This window comes from Schistocerca serialis, chromosome 5 (genome assembly GCF_023864345.2).
Source record: "Schistocerca serialis cubense isolate TAMUIC-IGC-003099 chromosome 5, iqSchSeri2.2, whole genome shotgun sequence".
NCBI classification, from domain to species: domain Eukaryota; kingdom Metazoa; phylum Arthropoda; class Insecta; order Orthoptera; family Acrididae; genus Schistocerca; species Schistocerca serialis.
In genome coordinates, this window is record NC_064642.1 from 748248860 (window position 1) to 748271841 (window position 22982).

At 43.7% G+C, this 22982-nt stretch overlaps 1 protein-coding gene across 6 annotated transcripts in view; it reads right to left on the minus strand.

The window, feature by feature from the left end:
* The window catches only part of LOC126481150 (adipokinetic hormone/corazonin-related peptide receptor variant I), a 413854-nt gene that overhangs the window by 177331 nt on the left and 213541 nt on the right, over positions 1 to 22982 (minus strand). For all 6 annotated transcript variants that reach the window (XR_007587517.1, XM_050104713.1, XM_050104716.1 and 3 more), the window contains exon 3: positions 10814 to 10962. Coding sequence is in view for 5 of the 6 variants with exons in the window: in XM_050104713.1 (XP_049960670.1) it covers positions 10814 to 10962 (149 nt within the window). In the remaining variant the exon portion in view is untranslated. The remainder of the gene's footprint in view (positions 1 to 10813; positions 10963 to 22982) is intronic.

A 22982-nucleotide genomic window follows, 5' to 3' on the forward strand; every position in this document is an offset into this window, starting at 1 on the left:
ACCATCACTGCTGACATTTATCGCCAACTGAGACGTCTTGCAGACACAATCCAAGAACAACGACCAGGAAGACTCTTTGAAGTGATACTCCTCGGCGATAACGCCCGCTCGCATTCTGCTAGACTGAAAAAAAAAAAAAAACACTATGCAGGAGATGGGTTGGAAAGTCGTTCCACACCCACCTTATTCATCTGATATTGCGCCCTCAGATTTTCACCTTTTTGCTCTATACTGAACAACTTTCAAGAAACTTTTTTTTCGGACGATAATGCGCTTCGAATATGGCTCGATGAGTTCTTCACCTCAAAACCACATGATTTCTACATCGTTGGCATACTGTTATAAATAGTGAAGGACAATATATTATTGATAACCAAGTCTCTGTTATGTGTATTTGTTGCGCTTATTAAACTTATGGAAAACCGCTAGGAACTTATGCACCAACGTAATATAAAGTGTTGTAATTTATCCACCATAATGATAACATGAGGCACGAACTCGTAATGGAAAACGTTTTATAACAAAAATTTTTGAAAGTATGTAAATGTACAGTTTTTATTTCCGTATTTGTAACGTCAATAAAAAAAATTTTCTTAATTTTTTAAAAATCATAATAGCAGATACACTATGTTTCACGTATATTCACTATATTACAGACCAGAAGATGACAGTTAAACGGTCAAAACCGGTTGTCAGCAATAAAGACTAATTTATGCGACGTTGGCTTTTGAAAAGTTTTTCCCGAAGTAAATAATAAATTGCTCCTTCTAATTCCTCAATAAGAGAAAATTCAGACACACTATCCATTTTCTTCAGCTGATCTTTCAAGACTATTTGCATCTCTTGCATGTAACACTTCTACCGTAAATGGACATATTTTTCCATGAGGTCTTTTTTTTTTCCTGTAGAGTTTGCTATGTCCCGAGTAACCGTAGAACTTTCAGTTGTTATTTCTTTATTTCACTGAAAGTCAGTTTCCTTACACTACATTTTTATCTTATTTTTATATTTATCTCACGCACAAGAAGTCGAGTACATGACAGTATTGTCTCATCTTCAGGAAACTGTTAGGTGTGCTTCGTGAATCGAATATCGCAAGTAATTTAACTATCGTTCAATCACGGAGGTGCAAGAAAATAAAAAATAGAGCTACAAGAAAACTGACTTCCATCGGAATAAATAAACACAGATGTTCCATCACCATCAACATAGACATATCGAGAAATCTTATAAAGACTTTTATAAAAAGTACTCGCATTCTAATAACCACACGTGGGAATCAATTACAAAAAATAATTACTAATGAAGGAGTAAGAAAAGTGTGTGGACTATCACTTGTTTTCTTAGTATTTACACTGACTTCACTCTTTGTAAATGGAAATGTGAAGTGAACAACGGAATTACAATAATGAATGACGAGTACCTGAGTGTGCTCCTGTTTGTGGATGATGTAGTTTCATTCAAAAGAATGCTGATAACGCACAAAGATCGGTATACCAGCTCAACAAAATATGCAATAAATACAATTTAAAAGTCTAGTGATGAAACGAAAATAATGACATACCAAGGAAAATATCCATTTAGGCCAAGAATTGTTTTAGATAATTCGGGTTTGGGACGATGCTTAGGCTGTGATCCCCCACATGAACCATGGACCTTGCCGTTGGTGGGGATGCTTGCGTGCCTCAACGATACAGATAGCCGCACCGTAGGAGCAACCACAACGGAGGGGTATCTGTTGAGAGACCAGACAAACGTGTGGTTCCTGAAGAGGGGCAGCAGCCTTTTCAGTAGTTGCAGGGGCAACAGTCTGGATGACTGACTGATCTGGCCTTGTAACACTAACCAAAATGGCCTTGCTGTTCTGGTACTGCGAACGGCTGAAAGCAAGGGAAAACTTTTTTTTTTTTTGGTCATCAGTCTACTGACTGGTTTGATGCAGCCCGCCACGAATTCCTTTCCTGTGCTAACCTCTTCATCTCAGAGTAGCACTTGCAACCTACGTCCTCAATTATTTGCTTGACGTATTCCAATCTCTGTCTTCCTCTGCAGTTTTGACCCTTACAGCTCCCTCTAGTACCATGGAAGTCATTCCCTCATGTCTTAGCAGATGTCCTATCATCCTGTCCTTTCTCCTTTTCCACATATTCCTTTCCTCTCCGATTCTGCGTAGAACCTCCTCATTCCTTACCTTATAAGTCCACTTAATTTTCGACATTCGTCTATAGCACCACATCTCAAATGCTTCGATTCTCTTCTGTTCCCGTTTTCCCACAGTCCATGTTTCACTACCATACAATGCTGTACTCCAGACGTACATCCTCAGAAATTTCTTCCTCAAATTAAGGCCGGTATTTGATATTAGTAGACTTCTCTTGGCCAGAAATGCCTTTTTTGCTATAGTGAGTCTGCTTTTGATGTCCTCCTTGCTCCGTCCGTCATTGGTTATTTTACTGCCTAGGTAGCGGAATTCCTTAACTTCATTGACTTCGTGACCATCAATCCTGATGTTAAGTTTCTCGCTGTTCTCATTTCTACTACTTCTCATTACCTTCGTCTTTCTCCGATTTACTCTCAAACCATACTGTGTACTCATTAGACTGTTCATTCCGTTCAGCAGATCATTTAATTCTTCTTCACTTTCACTCAGGATAGCAATGTCATCAGCGAATCGTATCATTGATATCCTTTCACCTTGTGTTTTTAATTCCACTCCTGAATCTTTCTTTTATTTCCATCATTGCTTCCTCGATGTACAGATTGAAGAGTAGGGGCGAAAGGCTACAGCCTTGTCTTACACCCTTCTTAATACGAGCACTTCGTTCTTGATCGTCCACTCTTATTATTCCCTCTTGGTTGTTGTACATATTGTATATGACCCGTCTCTCCCTATAGCTTACCCCTATTTTTTTCAGAATCTCGAACAGCTTGCACCATTTTATATTGTCGAACGCTTTTTCCAGGTCGACAAATCCTATGAAAGTGTCTTAATTTTCTTTAGCCTTGCTTCCATTATTAGCCGTAACGTCAGAATTGCCTCTCTCGTCCCTTTACTTTTCCTAAAGCCAAACTGATCGTCACCTAGCGCAATCTCAATTTTCTTTTCCATTCATCTGTAAATTATTCTTGTAAGCAGCTTCGATGCATGAGCTGTTAAGCTGATTGTGCGATAATTCTCGCACTTGTCAGGTCTTGCCGTCTTCGGAATTGTGTGGATGATGCTTTTCCGAAAGTCAGATGGTATGTCGCCAGACTCATATATTCTACACACCAACGTGAATAGTCGTTTTGTTGCCACTTCCCCCAATGATTTTAGAAATTCTGATGGAATGTTATCTATCCCTTCTGCCTTATTTGACCGTAAGTCCTCCAAAGCTCTTTTAAATTCCGATTCTAATACTGGATCCCCTATCTCTTCTAAATCGACTCCTGTTTCTTCTTCTATCACATCAGACAAATCTTCACTCTCACAGAGGCTTTCAATGTATTCTTTCCACCTATCTGCTCTCTCCTCTGCATTTAACAGTGGAATTTCCATTGAACTCTTAATGTTACCACCGTTGCTTTTAATGTCACCAAAGGTTGTTTTGACTTTCATGTATGCTGAGTCTGTCCTTCCGACAATCATATCTTTTTCGATGTCTTCACATTTTTCCTGCAGCCACTTCGTCTTAGCTTCCCTGCACTTCCTACTTATTTCATTCTTCAGCGACTTGTATTTCTGTATTCCTGATTTTCCCGGAACATGTTTGTACTTCCTCCTTTCATCAATCAACTGAAGTATTTCTTCTGTTACCCATGGTTTCTTCGCAGCTACCTTCTTTGTACCTATGTGTTCCTTCCCAACTTCTGTGATGGCCCTTTTTAGAGATGTCCATTCCTCTTCAACTGTACTGCCTCCTGCGCTATTCCTTATTGCTGTATCTATAGCGTTAGAGTACTTCAAACGTATCTCGTCATTCCTTAGTACTTTCGTATCCCACTTCTTTGCGTATTGATTCTTCCTGACTAATGTCTTGAACTTCAGCCTACTCTTCATCACTACTATATTATGATCTGAGTCTATATCTGCTCCTGGGTACGCCTTACAATCCAGTATCTGACCATGATGTAATCTAATTGAAATCTTCCCGTATCTCCCGGCCTTTTCCAAGTATACCTCCTCCTCTTGTGATTCTTGAACAGGGTATTCGCTATTACTAGCTGAAACTTGTTACAGAACTCAATTAGTCTTTCTCCTCTTTCATTCCTTGTCTCAAGCCCATATTCTCCTGTAACCTTTTCTTCTACTCCTTCCCCTACAACTGCATTCCAGTCGCCCATGACTATTAGATTTTCGTCCCCTTTTACATACTGCATTACCCTTTTAATATCCTCATACACTTTCTCTATCTGTTCATCTTCAGCTTGCGACGTCGGCATGTATACCTGAACTATCGTTGTCGGTGTTGGTCTGCTGTCGATTCTGATGAGAACAACCCGGTCACTGAACTGTTCACAGTAACACACCCTCTTCCTATTCATAACGAATCCTGCACCTGTTATACCATTTTCTGCTGCTGTTGATATTACCCGCTACTCATCTGACCAGAAATCCTTGTCTTCTTTCCACTTCACTCCACTGACCCCTACTATATCTAGATTGAGTCTTGCATTTCCCTTTTTAGATTTTCTAGTTTCCATTCCACGTTCAAGCTCCTGACATTCCACGCCCCGATTCGTAGAACGTTATCCTTTCGTTGATTATTCAATCTTTTTCTAATGGTAACCTCCTCCTTGGCAGTCCCCTCCCGGAGATCCGAATAGGGGACTATTCCGGAAGCTTTTGCCTATGGAGAGATCATCATGACACTTCTTCAAATACAGGCCACGTGTCCTGTGGATACACGTTACGTGTCTTTAATGCAGTGGTTTCCATTGCCTTCTGCATCCTCATGTCGTTGATCATTGCTGATTCTTCCGCCTTTAGGGGCAATTTCCCACCTCCGCCCTCTTTGACAAGGCCGTTGGCAGAATGAGACTGACTTCTTATGCCGGAAGTCATCGGCCGCCAATGCTGATTATTTATCAAAATTTAGGCAGTGGCGGGGATCGAACCCGGGACCAAAGACGTTTTGACTACGAATCAAAGACGCTACCCCTAGACCACGGGTACTCCCTAAGGGGAAACTACAGCCGTAATATTTCCCGACGGCATGCAGCTTTACAGTATGATGGCGTCCACTTGGGTAAAATATTCCGGAGGTAAAATAGTCCCCCATTCGGATCTCCGGGCGGGGACTACTCAAGAGGACGTTGTTACCAGGAGAAAGAAAACTGGCGTTCTACGGATTGGAGCGTGGAATGTCAGATCCCTTAATCGGGCAGGTAGGTTAGAAAATTTAAAAAAGGGAAATGGATAGGTTAAAGTTAGATATAATGGAAATTAGTGAAGTTTGGTGGAAGGGGGAACAAACGTTTGGTCAGGTGAATACAGGGTTATAAATACAAAATCAAATAGGGGTAATGCAGGAGTAGGTTTAATAATGAATAAAAAAATAGGAGTACGGCTAAGCTACTACAAACAGCATTGTGAACGCATTATTGTGGCCAAGATAGACACGAAGCCCACGCCTACTACAGTAGTACAAGTTTATATGCCAACTAGCTCTGCAGATGACGAAGAAATTGATGAAATGTATGATGAGATAAAAGAAATTATTCAGGTAGTGAAGGGAGACGAAAATTTAATAGTCATGGGTGACTGGAATGCGAGAGTAGGAAAAGGGAGAGTAAGAAACATAGTAGGTGAATATGGCTTGGGAGTAAGAAATGAAAGAGGAAGCCACCTGGTAGAATTTTGCGCAGAGAATAACTTAATCATAGCTAACACTTGGTTCAAGAATCATGAAAGAAGGTTGCATACATGGAAGAACCTTGGAGATACTAAAAGGTATCAGATAGATTATATAATGGTAAGACAAAGATTTAGGAACCAGGTATTAAATTGTAAGACATTTCCAGTGGCAGATGTGGACTCTGACCACAATCTATTGTTTATGAACTGTAGATTACAACTGAAGAAACTGCAAAAAGGTGGGAATTTAAGGAGATGGGACCTGGATAAACTGACAGAACCAGAGGATGTAGAGAGTTTCAGGGAGAGCATTAGGGAACAATTGACAAGAATGGGGGGAAGAAATACAGTAGAAGAAGAATGGATAGCTTTGAGGGATGAAATAGTGAAGGCAGCAGAGGATCAAATAGGTAAAAATATGAGGGCTAGTAGAAACCCTTGGATAACAGAAGAAATATTGAATTTAATTGATGAAAGGAGAAAATATAAAAATGCAGTAAATGAAGCAGGCAAAAAGGAATACAAACGTCTCAAAAATGATATCGACAGGAAGTGCAAAATGGCTAAGCAGGGATGGCTAGAGGACAAATGTAAGGATTTAGAGGCTTACTAGGGGTAAGATAGATACTGCCTACAGGAAAATTAAAGAGACCTTTGGAGAAAAGAGAACCACTTGCATGAATATCAAGAGCTTTGATGGTAACCCAATTCTAAGCAAAGAAGGGAAAGCAGAAAGGTGGATTGAGTATATAGAGGGTCTATACAAGGGCGATGTACTTGAGGACAATATTATGGAAATGGAAGTAGATGAAGATGAAATGGGAAATATGATACTGCGTGAAGACAGAGCACTGAGGACCTGAGTCGAAACAAGGCCTCCTTAGTAGACAACATTCCATTAGAACTACTGACAGCCTTGGGAGAGCCAGTCCTGACATAACTCTACCATCTGGTGAACAAGATTTATGAGACAGGCGAAATACCCTCAGACTTCAAGAAGAATATAATAATTCCAATCCCAAAAAAATCAGGTGTTGACAGATGTGAAAATTACCGAACTATCAGCTTAATAAGTCACAGCTGGAAAATATTAACGCGAATTCTTTACAGACGAATGGAAAAACTAGTAGAAGCCGATCTTGGGGAAGATCAGTTTGGATTCCGTAGTAATGTGGGAACACGCGAGGCAATACTGACCCTACGACTTAGCTTAGAAGAAAGATTAAGGAAAGGCAAACCTACGTTTCTAGCACATGTAGACTTAGAGAAAGCTTTTGAGAATGTTGATTGGAATACTCTCTTTCAAATTCTGAAGGTGGCAGGGGTAAAATACAGGGAGCTAAAGGCTATTTACAATTTGCACAGAAACCAGATGGCAGTTATTAGAGTCGATGGGTAAGAGAAGGAAGCTGTGGTTGGGAAGGGAGTGAGACAGGGTTGTTGCCTATCCCCGATGTTATTCAATCTGTAATTTGAGCAAGCAATAAAGCAAACAAATGAAAAGTTCGGAGTAGGTATTAAAATCCATGGAGAAGAAATAAAAACTTTGAGGTTCGCCGATGACATTGTAATTCTGTCAGAGACAGCAAAGGACTTGGAACAGCAGTTGAATGGAATGGACAGTGTCTTGAAAGGAGGGTATAAGATGAACATCAACAAAAGCAAAACGAGGATAATGGAATGTAGTCGAATTAAGTCGGGTGATGCTGAGGGAATTAAATTAGGAAATGAGACACTTAAAGTAGTAAAGGAGTTTTGCTATTTGGGGAGCAAAATAACTGATGATGGTCGAAGTAGAGAGGATGTAAAATGTAGACTAGCAATAAGGAAAGCGTTTCTGAAGAAGTAAAATTTGTTAACATCGAGTATAGGTTTAAAAGTCAGGAAGTTGTTTCTGAAAGTATTTGTGTGGACTGTAGCCATGTATGGAAGTGAAACATGGACGATAAATAGTTTAGACAAGAAGAGAATAGAAGCTTTTGAAATGTGGTGCTACAGAAGAATGCTGAAGATTAGATGGGTAGATCACATAACTAATGAGGAGGTATTGAACAGAATTGGGGAGAAGAGGAGCTTGTGGCACAACTTGACTAGAAGAAGGGATCGGTTGGTAGGACATGTTCTGAGACATCGAGGGATCACCAATTTAGTATTGGAGGGCAGCGTGGAGGGTAAAAATCGTAGAGGGAGACCAAGAGATGAATACACTAAGCAGATTCAGAAGGATGTAGGCTGTATTAGGTACTGGGAGATGAAGAAGCTTGCACAGGATAGAGTAGCATGGACAGCTGCATCAAACCAGTCTCAGGACTGAAGACCACAACAACAACATAGGCTGTGATATAAGTTTTGATTTTAATTCAAATATTAAAAATAAAATACTAAATTCCAAGCTTTCTGTGGTACCGTTAGTAGATGATCGACCCATAAAGTACCATGAAATGGCTGATGCTGTGAAGGTGAAAGCTAGGTTACCGCAAAAAAGTTAAAAATGAAACCAAAGCAGCAAAGATGAGGCTCATTAAGAGGACAGAGGAATGCACACGATGAGAGATGATGGAAGATTTTAGTCAAAATTACATATTTTCAATATGAATGGAAAAACTTTATTCTGAAAATGGGAGACCAGAAGTAATGAGAATGGCAGGTTATGGAATTCCTCGTAGGATTCTGTTCGATGATCCAAATGGGAAAAGGGATATTGGAAGATCTCGGAGAAGATGAGAATGGTTTTGTTTGTGAGTTGGGAACAGGCAATAGCGTAATCGTTGAAAGTAAGGCGGTGGTGATGATGTCTTTCATCTCCTCCCCCTAAACGTAGAGCATGCTGTTTGATCACTGACTCAGTGAAGCGTGAGAAACTTTTGAGTCAAGTAGCAGACGAGCTGATATTGGAACAGGACCAGACCCAATTGGAAATAAATAGGAGGGTATTTGCACTCACAGCACGGGCCTTACATTCAAGGGAAATCTCCTCAAAACCTTAGAACTGGGGGAAGGGAACATTTTGACTTATGAGTGAGGTTCCGAAAGTATTTTCTTGATTTTGGAATATAAGATGGTACACTAGGTGACACAAACAAACGCTATATGAATCCATACATGTTGCTGATTTAACGACAAAAGAGGCGTTAATGGAGGAATAATGACGTATGCGCAAAGCGCTGAAGAAGGTAAAGTAGCAGCAGATCGGCGTGCCCGAGGTTATTCGAGTACAGATCCCAATGGCAGACGGACGTGTACTGACAACATGGTCGCCAATGGAGGTGTGTGCTGTTGTCTGGCATGAATGGGCACATGGGACTAGTGTGGCCATCATCCACAAACGCCTACAGACCACGTATGGTGAAGAGACCACGTCTCATCAAATGTTTGGTTGGTGGTATTGCATGATCAGAGAAAGAAGGAAGAGCGTGGATGATAAGGTCCAAGTGGGTGTCCGTCAACATCCACGAATGTAAACAACAGTGCTAGAGTACAGCATATAGTGTCCGCAGAGAGGTGCATGAAGGTGTCAGATGTGGCGTCTACACTGAGTACTGTTCGTGCTCAGACCCGTCATATGCTCCATGCTGTGTTGGGTTACCGAAGAGTGTCTGCAAGAGCCGGCCAGATTGGGTGAGGGGTTGTAGGCACTTCAGTCTGGAACCACGCGGCTGCTACGGTCGCAGGTTCGAATCCTGCCTCGGGCATGGATGTGTGTGGTGTCCTTAGGTTAGTTAGGTTTAAGTAGTTCCAAGTTCTAGGGGACTGATGACCTCAGATGTTAAGTCCCATAGTGCTCACAGCCATTTGTCTGCAAGATGGGAGTCGGGAAGACCAATCCTCGATCTCAAGAGCGCAAGAACGGGCATCAGCCTTGATTACTTGATGTGGTACACGCAAGAGGGAAATGAGTTGCTGTTCAGTATTATTACAGGGGTGCAGAATTAGAGGTCATCTCAATGACAAGGAAAGAACACGGTTCACCAGTTCAAAATGGTTCAAATGGCTCTGAGCACTATGGGACTTAACTACTGAGGTCATCAGTCCCCTAGAACTTAGAACTACTTAAACCTAACTAACCTAAGGACAACACACACATCCATGCCCGAGGCAGGATTCGAACCTGCGACCGGAGCGGTCGTGCGGCTCCAGACTGTAGCGCCTAGAACCACTCGGCCACCCCACCCGGCAGATCACCAGTGAAAAAAAAAAAAAAAAAAAAATTCAAAATGTCATCCTCCGCAGGGGACATTACGGCCGCGGTGTTGTGGGTCCCGAAAGGTGTGACTGCCCTTGATTTCCTCCAGCAAGGATCCATCAGAGCCAAATGATACTCTACACTCTCACCAAACACAGGTCCGCCATTCGGTGAGACAGACCAGGGCTCCTGAGTGAAGGCGTTGTGCTCTTGGACGACATCGTAAAACGACACGCACAGCGGTCCTCATACAGGAACATATTCGTCGCTTCAGATGGGAGAGTCGGGTCACAGGCCCGACGTAGCCTCATCGGACTTCCACCTGTTCCCTGCATAGAAAGCCACACTCTCGGGACGTCACTTCCAAGCCAATGCTGAGGTGGAGCAGGCTGTGCGGCAAATCCTCGCATCTCGCGGCACCGAATTTTAACAGAGTGGTTTCTTCAAACTGGTTGCACGCTATGACAAACGTCCCATTCTCGATGTGACTATGTCGAAAAATAGTGCAACGTGTGTAGTTCATGATTCCATGGTGAATTTGTGTTCGGCAATGAATAAGTGTGAAAAACAATGACTAACTATGGCAACGCCCCTCGTAATTCTGTGGGGATATACTCCAGTCGGATGAATGTTAAGGCTAGTGTACATGCATCAGATCAGTGTACACCGAGTGAAGCAGATTATTTGCTATCTTCCCCACGTTGACTTTGCTACGGATACTGCCCCACGTAGACTCCACCCGGTTGCCTACCCACTTAGCTGAAGGTGAGAAAGATGGCGGCGGCGCTGCTCACCTGTCGATGCTGATGCAGATGAGGACGAAGCTGGAGAGGAAGAGGCCGAAGACGCGGAAGAAGGCCATCACGCGGCACAGCGCGTCGCCCGCGCGCCAGCTCACCGTCGACGACCAGCCGATCTCCAGCGGCATCATCAGGAACGTCACCTGGACAAGAGTGGCGAGCGCGTCATCAGGTGTCGAGCGTCGAGAGCCAGCACGAGCGCCAGCAAGGCAGCGCCGAAACAGTGGGCGAACGGGTGGGGCGCCTGCGCTCTGTCCTGACCTCTTCAGTATGTCTCAGGAAGAACGGCCAGTTTTCAGGGACGTGACAGGAACGATAATTCGAAGCAAAAAAATCTTGTAAACACTGGATCTCAAATCCATACATTAAGAGCTATGAGCACTCCTTGAGCAGAAGAGACGAACAAGTGCTCATAGTGAAACGTCCCCTTAGAACAATTTATACAGGACTGTGCTTAAACTGACACACAATATTTTGTTAGCGCAACGCAATCTGACTTTCAATAATCCCTACAAAAGAATGGGCCCTGACTAACAGTAAACTATACCTTTTACAAATCACTTACCTCACAAAAATCTTCGCTACTCAAGCTACTGCAATACAGCGAGCGCCACTACTGCCAGCTAAATAAAAGATTCAAACTACTGAAGGCACTAACTACTGATAGGGATAGTTAGCAAATGAAAGATATTAATAGAGAACAAACAATGTATTTACCTTTATATCATCATATATAAATATAGCAGTTCATGACAAATTTCAAAACTCCGCCATCTCTCTCCCCACATCCACCACTGCTGGCGGCTCACCTCCAACTGCGCAACGCTACGCGCTGTTCACAGCCAGCTGCCTAACACTACAATGGCGAGTATTACAACAATGCAAAGCAGCCACAGACTGCACACAGCACAGCCAGTGATTTTCATACAGAGGTGGCGTTACCAATAACAAAACCTAAACAGCCTACTTACAATAGCTCTTAATGTATGGATTTGAGATCCCGTGTTTTCCAGATATTTCTTCTCCTTTTGGTCTGCCTCTTGTAATGGTACTTCAATTACTTAACCATTACGACACCTCACCTCAACCTCTCGATACCAGCAATATTCTACCGTGTTTCTGTAAAACAGTTAACATATTTCTGTGACAACATTCAGATTTGATTTCATTAATGTAGAGGTACTTCGATACATCGATATTTATATATTGCAATGATATTATTCTTATGTGTATTCTTTCTTTTGTCACTATGATCTTTGACGTACTTGTAACTCTGATTTTTGGGTGCGTAAGCGGTTATTAGAAAGTCAAGTTTTGGTAGTCAAGTTAAAAAGATTCAAATTGTAGTCAGTATATAAAATGTGAACTTTATCAGTAAGGAAGATATTTTCAAGTATGTTTTATATTGTGAAGTGATGTTTTGGAACGAGTTACGTGATATTGCAACAAAAGTAATAAAAAAAGAAGTGTAACTTAAATTCGGAGTGCTGATTACTTTCTTACATCACCATTGTCCTAACTTGCAAAAGTTTAATCTTCAAGAATGGTTTATGAAACACATCTATAAAACTTTTGAATATAGCAGAATAACACCTAGGCCTCTTTGCATCCGAGCTTGGAATCATCACTACCTAGATTTTCGACGATTGAGCCATGAGTTCACAACGAGACCAGCGTGGGAAACACGAAAAGATGAGTGCCTAGTTTATCCATTATTTCAACAAACGACTTTATTAACTGTGCTCTAATGACACCTGCCACATAATATAACTTTGTTGTTGCCCGAAAATGCAATATTTAGCAGCGTGATCAACGCTACAATCATAATTAAATTTTGACCTTTGTTGTGGTAGGGTTGTTAGACTCTGCAAATGAGGAACAGAGCTTGCAGTATGTTAGTTACATATTCCATAGATCATTTAAACGATTCTTTTTTCTATATAATGTGAAATGACTCACTTTGGAGAATATGTAGACATGATTATTGTTATGAAAACTTTTTTTAGTCCTACTCAGGTAAAAACTAGTTTTTTTAAGCTACCAGTTTTTAAAAAGAAATTCCATGGGATAGAAGGAGTTGTCCAGAAGAAATGATTTTTGGGTAGAATTGAAATTTGCTTTGTTACCTGTCAGACATTTTATATTATTATGCAAATAAACTACGATTTATGTTTCTGCATATTGAACTTCTCTCTGAAAGCGTTAATAAACTCTCTATATAAGAGGCAATGTCCTGACTGACTGACTCATTCACTCACTGACTCATCATTGCGCGGTTCAAACCTGATATTTGGAGAGGTTCTTGAAGTTACTCTGAAGAGCCAAAGAAATTGGTACACCTGCCTAATATCGTGTAGGGCCACCGCGAGCACGCAGAAGTGCCGCAACACAACGTGGCATGGACTTGACATGTCTGAAGTAGTGCTGGAGGGAATTGACACCATGAATTCTGCAGGGCTGTCCATAAATACGTAAGAGTACGAGGGGGTGGAGATCTCTTCTGAACAGCACTTTGCATGGCATTGCAAATGTGCTCAATAACGTTCATGTCTGGGGAGTTTGGTGGTCAGCGGAAGTGTTTAAACTCAGAACAGTGTTCCTGGAGTCACTCTGTACCAATTTTGGACACGTGGGCTGTCGTATTGTCCTGCTGGAATAACCCTAGTCCGTCGGAGTACACAGTGAATATGAATGGATGCAGGTGATCAGACAGGATGATTAAGTACGTGTCACGAGTCGTATCTAGACGTATCAAGGGTCGCATATCATTCAAACTGCACACGCCCCACACCATTACAGGTCGTGCAGCAGCTTGAACAGTCCCATGCTACGTGGAGGGTCCGTGGATTTATGAGGTTGTCTCCTGTCTCCACACGTTCGACACAATCTGAAGCGAAACTCGTCTGACCAGGCACCATATTTTCAGTCATCAACAGCCCAATGTCGGTGTTGACTGGCCCAGGCGACTCGTAAACTCGTGCAATCATCAAGGGTACACGAGTGGGCCTTCGTCTCCGAAAGCCCATATCGATGACGATGTTTCGTTGAATGGTTTGCACGCTGACACTTGTTGATGGCCCAGCGTTCCAATCTGCAGCATTTTGCGGAAGAGCTGCATTTCTGTCACGCTAAACGATTCTCTTCAGTCGTCGTTGGTTCCGTTCTTTCAGGGTCTTTTTCCGGCAGCTCTGATATCGGTGATTTGATGTTTTACCGGATTCCTTATATTCATGGTTGTTGTTGTTGTCTTGTGTGTGCAAGCTTCATCTCCCAGTACCTACTGCAACCTACATCCATCTGAATCTGCTTAGTGTATTCATCTCTTGGTCTCCCTCTGCGATTTTTACCCACCACGCTGCCCTCCAATACTAAATTGGTGATCCTTTGATGCCTCAGAACATGTCCTACCAACCGATCCCTTCTTCTAGTCAAGTTGTGCCACAAACTCCTCTTCTCCCCAATTCTATTCAATACCTCCTCATTAGTTATGTGATCTACCCATCTGATCTTCAGAATTTTTCTGTAGCACCACATTTCGAAAGCTTCTATTCTCTTTTTTCGAAACTATTTATCGTCCACGTTCCACTTCCATACATGACTACACTACATACAAATACTTTCAGAAACGACTTCCTGACATTTAAATCTATACTCGATGTTAACATATTTCTTTTCTTCAGGAATACTTTCCTTGCCATTGCCAGTCTACATTTTATATCCTCTCTACTTCGACCATCATCAGTTATTGCTATTTACGGGGACTACTACGTCACGCGTGAATTCCGTAACATAAATAGACCAATGCGACGCTTTTGCTGGTTGTGTCAGCGTGTAACACATTAAAGTTCATTAGTTTCACAATTAATATCAATGAAGCCTACACATGGTGAGGTCAACCTCTTAAAATCAGATCGTTTATTTTGAGAAACAGGTCAAGGTGAAGAAGAAGAATTATGTAGTAAGTATAACACCTTTTTACTTTTAATTGCTCATCGTATCAAAATAAATTAGTTTTGTAGAATATGAAATGCAATATTATTAAATGAAAATAAATGTGCATTAATTGTTATGTACTATAGAAATAAACTAATTTTTTATTTTGTGATTGATACCAAGCATATTTGCACCAATTTTTAATTTGTTGTGAATACCCGCATTTTAATGACGTTGCTAAGCGAGAGTAAAACGATGTTAAATTTCTTATAAATACGATTTAATGTTTGTTAATTAACGTGTTCATATGTTAGTAAAAATGGAGTTCAAATACAAACAAAAATATTTCTGACAGTATTAGGATTATTAGAATTTTACACTACACCATTATGACGGAAACTTTTTGTGCAAGGTGAAAGAAATAGAAAGGGCCCAAAAAGTATTTCATCCACCTTAATACAGGCAATCCACCGTATATCTTTTGCCCCAAGTTGCGAATGACGTATGTTGTGTTTAATATAAGGTGCATGAAATATTTTAAACGCTAGTTTTACTTTCGTCAAGCTGTGCGTTTGGAAACCTTCTGTAGGCCAACAACTAAACCCATCACAGTCGTTGTTCCTTAGGCAGCAGCAGCTGATCTCAGGAAGTTGAATAAGCCAAGGAAAAGACGGAAAAATGCCCCCCCCCCCTTCCCCCGATGGCAGGAACGGTAAGACCACCTCCCAGTGCCAGGAAAGAAATAACAAAAATGATGACATCCAGTGGCAGAGACGACTGAAACGGACAAAATAATACCGTTTACGTGCTCTCAATGCTATAGTCTCCAGACTTTTGTTCACAATAGTTCTTTTTTTGGAGAACTGCGTCACATGTCTTCACGAAATCGAGATGCAGATAGTGAGCTTCAAATTCTATAACTATGAACAATATCAGAGAAGGGGCATCCGCCTCCTACGTCAACGAGTGGGAAGACGTGTCAATCGCTAAGAACTGAATTTTGCAGAAGATACACGAAAATTAATACGTCCCAAATTAATTTACAGTTACTCACACAATATTTACTGTCGGTAGATGACTATAATCAGATTCATATACAAGGTGGGGGTAAGATGTTTCATGGCCTCCTCTCCCTTAGAGAACATTGTGCTAAAAGCGTTCATATTTTTACACAGATCAATTTCCGAGTTCGGAAAATAAAATAGCATGAACTCTAAAAAGTCTAGAGAATAGCGAGAAATTCTACAACATTACAAGCAATGTTTACCAGAAGATACTTTAGACTTTAGAGTTGTTTGTCCCCCCTCCTCCCCCCCCCCCCCACTCCGCCATACACACAATTTAGTGAAAGTGTATATTTTTCAAATACATCAGTTTTTTAATTTATCACGTTGTATGCGTGCTCACCATTAAAACATTTATTGCTTCCGAACTACAAAAGATAGAAACACATTTCTAACATTCCTGGAAAGAGAAAAGTTCAAATTTTTATGCAATGTGCGCACCATGTGTTACACGACAAATACCAAAACGGTGACTAAATTCCTGTCACACACGAAGCAGCTGGTCTCTCGTTACCGAATTCACAGGTTCAGCAATGCGATGTCGCAGACATTTAAGAGTGTCAAGCATAGGGGGGATAAAAACTTAGTCTATAGGGTAACGTGACAGATAAGTCACAAGGCTTGATGTCTGGAGACCTGGGAGGCTACCGGCGATGAAGGTCACCTTCTGCTCCTCCTCTTCCAATCCAGCGTCCTGGAATGGGGTCATTCGGTTAATGTCGAGCGTGTTTAGTGAAATGAAAATGAGCATCATGAGGACGAAGCAAAGTATGGCGGCGAAGGTGTCACCTCCTGTAGGTCAGACTGGAATACGGTTGAAGCCGTCCTTTCCGTCACCTCGCTTAACGCCTGGTTAGCAGGCATCCCAAATAGCACCGCTGTACCGCGGTGGAGCGTCTGTGGCCCGTGGGATACAGCAAGCCGTCAGTAACAGCAACAGCGAGGCGGATAACAGTGTAAAAACGAAGTCACACCACCGGCGGCTCTTGATTGCACTGGTTTACTTCGAGAACGACGCTCCATACGGCAGACACACTCCCTGGCTCCATTTTGGGTTACGTAGCACCAGATAATAATCTCCATAGCTCGTAAATAGGCCCGCACAGCGAGTATGGTTGCACGCTCGATGTTACTAAGCTACGTTCCGTTTGCATCATCAACGACAACTCTTGTCTGTTCTACGGATTTTCTACGGATTACTGTGTTGGCTGGAGCCTCGCTTTCTGCTTACTGACGTCTACTCATGGACTTTGGTGTTTTGTGATCAATTAACATCTCGTCCACCACCTCACAGCAGTGACTACCATACTTTGAGAATTGATTGTGTAATAGATGTTATCAGAAGCTCTGAAAGCTCAACAGGAACAAGAGGCCTTGCTTCCAAGTAGTCTGCAGGAGCCGAAGCATGCAGTAAGAGCAAGGTGGAGAATAGCCACTCTTTAATCGAATAGTTCTGGATGTTCATTGGATTTTTTGTTTCCAGTTCATTCACAAGTAGCTGAGCACCTGGCGATGCCCTTGTATGTATGTATTTATTCATATCTTCTAACAGTCCATCTCCTACACCCCCTCTCTGATCCTCCTCCTCTACCCGCACTCTCTGTCCATCTCCTCTTCCCCCCCCCCCCCATCTCTGTTCACCGCCTCCTTCCCCTCTGTCCATGTTCTCCTCCCTGCTCTGCCCTTCTAGCTCCATCTCCTCGTTCCCTTCCTTTTGTCCATCTCCTCCTACCATGTGTCAGTCTCCTCCCCTCCCCCCCCTGTTCATCACCTCCTCCACCTTTCGCAGTTCAGCTTCCGTTCGCTCCTCTGTCTCCTCCTTCCCCATCATTGTTTGTCCCTCTCCTCCACCCTTTCTCTGTCTGTCTCCTGCTCTTCCCTTTCGTTGTCCATTTTCCCACACCGTCTCTCTCTCCATCTCCTCCTCCTCCTCCTCCTCTCTGTTTCCATCTCGTCCTTCCCCTCACTGTCTCCACATCTCTTCCAACCTGTTCTCTCATAACGTTATCACTCCGACCCCAATATCAGAATGGTGGTTCTCACCCCAACAGCGTTTCTTTCGATGTCGTATCTAATATGTGTACCATATCTGATTGAAACTATTCCAGGGGTTTAGGGCTTTACCCATGTATACGCATGTGAAATATATTTCACTCCGTCTTCAGGCAACGAATGGCCTACCGGTACCATCCGACCGCCCTGTCATCCTCAGAGGAGAATGCGGATTGGAGGGGCGTGGGGTCAGCACACCGCTCTCCCGGTCGTTATGATGGTATTCTTGACCGAAGCCGCTACTATTCGGTCGAGTAGCTCCTCCATTGGCATCACGAGGCTGAGTGCACCCCGAAAAATGGTAACAGCGCATGGCAGCCCGGATGGTCATCCATCCAAGTGCCGACCGCGCCCGACAGCGGTTAACTTCGGTGATCTCGCGGGAACCGGTGTATCCCCAAATGTATTTCACATATTTTTGAAATATTTCACATGTATTTGTACACGTATATTCACCTGCATCTCTTGCGAATTTCACCTCGCAGCTCCATTTTCACGCAGGTCAATGTTTATGACGTCGTATCTGCAGAACTACGTGATACAATTTTTCAGGTGCATCCAGTGCAATATGTGTCTATTGTCCGCGAAATATGTTTCGAATAGAGGTAGTAGTAAAAAAGTAAACAAATAAAGCGTCATGCATAATGTGGCAGTTTTTCACACATCTCAGTACAGTGGGGCGCATGAACAATGCGTAATACAAAGGCATATTTTTGCAAATACGTTAACTGGTAGCTATATAATAAATAAAATCGAAATGACGGCTGCAGGTGTTCCATTTTATTACTAAGTGGATACCTTTTGCGAAAAGTGTTGCTACCCGAGTTGGCAGCAAAGAAATACTAAATTTAAACGTCATGCATGATGTGGCATCTCAGTATTTATGGCGTCATGCCACCTGAACTACGAATGTGTGTCATACAATGGTATACTTTTGCTGGTACATTCAGAGATATATGTGTATTCTGACTGAAAAACGTGTCACGGATAGAATTAGTCCTAATAGCGTTTCTTTCCAGACAGTATTCAGTTACCATACACACACTGATGACCCAAACGCTTAATACCATGTTTGTCCACCTTTGGAAAGGAATACAGCGTCGGTTCTGCGTTGCTAGGATTAGACGGGTCTTTGGTAGGTTTCCAGAGATACGCGGTACAATTCTCGAAAATTAAGAACCGTTGGCTTGTTGGCTGGACCTGGCTCCTGATAGCATCCCGGGGTGTCTCATTTGGTTCAGATCAGGTGAGTTTAGTGGCTAAGACATCCACGTGAGTTGTCTGCGATGCTCCTCAAAACATAATAACACGATTCTAGCCTTGACAATTGTCCTGCTGGAAGAGTAGATGTCAAGCTTGAACCAATGCAGATCATTCACAATACTTATCATGTAAATTGAAGGTAGAGGGGGAGAGAAAGGAAAATAAATGGTGAAACGTCCCCTTAGAAAAACTAATGAATTACTGTGCTGATAAACCTCTTACATTATTTGATTTTAAAACAGCTGAGCAGAACTGAACGTACTCAGACATTTCGCTCTTTACCTATTCTGATCAACACTAAACTGACACACAATATTTTTAGCGCAACGCAATCTGACTTTCAATACTCCCTACAAGAGAATGGCCCTGACTAACATTAACCTATACGTTTCACAAATCACTTACCTCACAAAAATCTTCGTTACTCGAACTACTGCAATACAGCGAGCGCCGCTACTGCCAGCAAAATAAAAGATTCAAACTACCGAAGGCACTAACTAATGATAGGCATAGTTAGCAAATGAAAGATTTTGATAGAGAACAAACAATGTATTTACCTTAATAGTGTTCAAAAGTCATAACATCTATATCAGTCCATTATATCCAATATTACAAATTTACTGTCTCTGTCCAGATCATCCGCTCTCAAAACTCCACCATCGCACCCCCCCACATCCACCACTACTGGCGGCTCACCTCCAGCTGCGCAACGCTACGCGCTGTTAACAGCCAACTGCCCAACACCACAATAGCAAATTCCAACAATGCCACCCAGCCACAGACAGCACACAGCACAGCCAGTGATTTTCATACAGAGCGCTAGGTTGCGGTGGCGTTACCAATACAAGAACCTAAACAGCCTGCTTATAATGGAAGGACGTACACTCCTGGAAATGGAAAAAAGAACACATTGACACCGGTGTGTCAGACCCACCATACTTGCTCCGGACACTGCGAGAGGGCTGTACAAGCAATGATCACACGCACGGCACAGCGGACACACCAGGAACCCCGGTGTTGGCCGTCGAATGGCGCTAGCTGCGCAGCATTTGTGCACCGCCGCCGTCAGTGTCAGCCTGTTTGCCGTGGCATACGGAGCTCCATCGCAGTCTTTAACACTGGTAGCATGCCGCGACAGCGTGGACGTGAACCGTATGTGCAGTTGACGGACTTTGAGCGAGGGCGTATAGTGGGCATGCGGGAGGCCGGGTGGACGTACCGCCGAATTGCTCAACACGTGGGGCGTGAGGTCTCCACAGTACATCGATGTTGTCGCCAGTGGTCGGCGGAAGGTGCACGTGCCCGTCGACCTGGGACCGGACCGCAGCGATGCACGGATGCACGCCAAGACCGTAGGATCCTACGCAGTGCCGTAGGGGACCGCACCGCCACTTCCCAGCAAATTAGGGACACTGTTGCTCCTGGGGTATCGGCGAGGACCATTCGCAACCGTCTCCATGAAGCTGGGCTACGGTCCCGCACACCGTTAGGCCGTCTTCCGCTCACGCCCCAACATCGTGCAGCCCGCCTCCAGTGGTGTCGCGACAGGCGTGAATGGAGGGACGAATGGAGACGTGTCGTCTTCAGCGATGAGAGTCGCTTCTGCCTTGGTGTCAATGATGGTCGTATGCGTGTTTGGCGCCGTGCAGGTGAGCGCCACAATCAGGACTGCATACGACCTAGGCACACAGGGCCAACACCCGGCATCATGGTGTGGGGAGCGATCTCCTACACTGGCCGTACACCACTGGTGATCGTCGAGGGGACACTGAATAGTGCACGGTACATCCAAACCGTCATCGAACCCATCGTTCTAGCATTCCTAGACCGGCAAGGGAACTTGCTGTTCCAACAGGACAATGCACGCCCGCATGTATCCCGTGCCACCCAACGTGCTCTAGAAGGTGTAAGTCAACTACCCTGGCCAGCAAGATCTCCGGATCTGTCCCCCATTGAGCATGTTTGGGACTGGATGAAGCGTCGTCTCACGCGGTCTGCACGTCCAGCACGAACGCTGGTCCAACTGAGGCGCCAGGTGGAAATGGCATGGCAAGCCGTTCCACAGGACTACATCCAGCATCTCTACGATCGTCTCCATGGGAGAATAGCAGCCTGCATCGCTGCGAAAGGTGGATATACACTGTACTAGTGCCGACATTGTGCATGCTCTGTTGCCTGTGTCTATGTGCCTGTGGTTCTGTCAGTGTGATCATGTGATGTATCTGACCCCAGGAATGTGTCAATAAAGTTTCCCCTTCCTGGGACAATGAATTCACGGTGTTCTTATTTCAATTTCCAGGAGTGTATTTATGTCAGCTGCATCGGGATTTAATTTGGAATCAGCGGTGACGAGTGAAAATGTGCGCCGGACCGGGACCCAAATCCGGGATCTCCCACTTACTACGCAGTTGCGTTAACCACTGAACCATCCGGACACAGGGTTTATCGCAATTGCAGTGGATTTCGCGTCGTGTCTGTTCTTTCGGACATGTCAAAAAAGAAAAAGTAGAAACAAACACCAGGGACTCATATAACTGAATTGCCTCGATGGGCAACGAATCCACCACCCTCAGTGCAGGAGCACAGTTACATTCGACGTGCTGTGTGGGAATGTCAAAGTAGCGAACGTGGAGGACGTGAACAGAGACTGAGGGCAGATTGGTCGGCTGGGAAGCATGAATAGTCCGCGCATTTGCGCCAGATACTGTGGCCAGATGCCGCAGTTAAATTTACATAGTAATGTAAATTGCGTGTGGTGTCTGTTCTTTCGGACATCTCCAAAAGAATGAAGACCAAGCGTTCATATCCACAGTAACGTTCACTTACTCCACAGCTTCGGTCAATGGCCTTGCAACAGTGGTAATACCGATTCCCGTTGGATCTTTGAAATGAACTGCTGTCGGAATTGGCTAACACTTGGATGGCTGACTGTCCGGGTCTGCCCAGCGCTGTTGGAAGCGGTGTGCATTCAGCCCTTGTGAGGCCAAGTAAGGAGATAGTTGACTGAGAAGTGGCGGCTCCAGTCACCAAAGCTGCCTACGTGCTTACCATGTGCCTCTCCATAGCCACATCCAGTGACTCCTATGGGTAAGGATGGTAACGCTGGGCCTTCCGAGAGCTGAGTCAACAGCTTCATGGAACCTCGGTTCCATGCAAGCACAGAAGAATGTCCACCTTAGCATAACACTGCCTTCACCAACTGCGTCTGTGGCATGGTGCATGTTTCGATTAGTCGATCGCCTGGATGACGACGTATGATACGTCCATCAATCTGTTCTAACAAGAAACGTGATTCACTGGACAAGGCAACGCATTTCATAAGCCTGTGGTCGGATGTCGATGATCCCGTGTCTACTGAAATCGTAATTGTCAAGACACTGGGTCAACAAGGGAACACTTAGGGGTCTGCTACGTTGCCCGTGTACAACAATGTGGTTCGGTGGTTGAGTTGGGGAGAGGACCAAACAGTGAGTTCATTGGTTCCATCGAGTTAGTGAAGGATGGGGAAAGAAGTCGGCCGTGCCCTTTCAAAGGAACCAACCCGGCATTTGCCTGAAGAGATTTAGGGAAATCACGGAAAACCTAAATCAAGATGGCCGGACGCGAGATTGAACCGTCGTCCTTCCGGATGCCCGTCCAGTGTGCTAACCACTGCACCACCTCGCTCGGTCAACAATGTGGCCCAACGATGTTCTCCGAGACACTTGTTCCTGCAGCAGTATTGTACTCTGTCGGCAGGTCCGAAATGTTCCCCTTTAAAAGACAGAGAAATGAGCAACCTGCTGCTTCAAGCCTTATTCCTCCTTCCTTACCAAAAATTTTGGCGTGCGAGCACATTCGCGCTCTTTTAA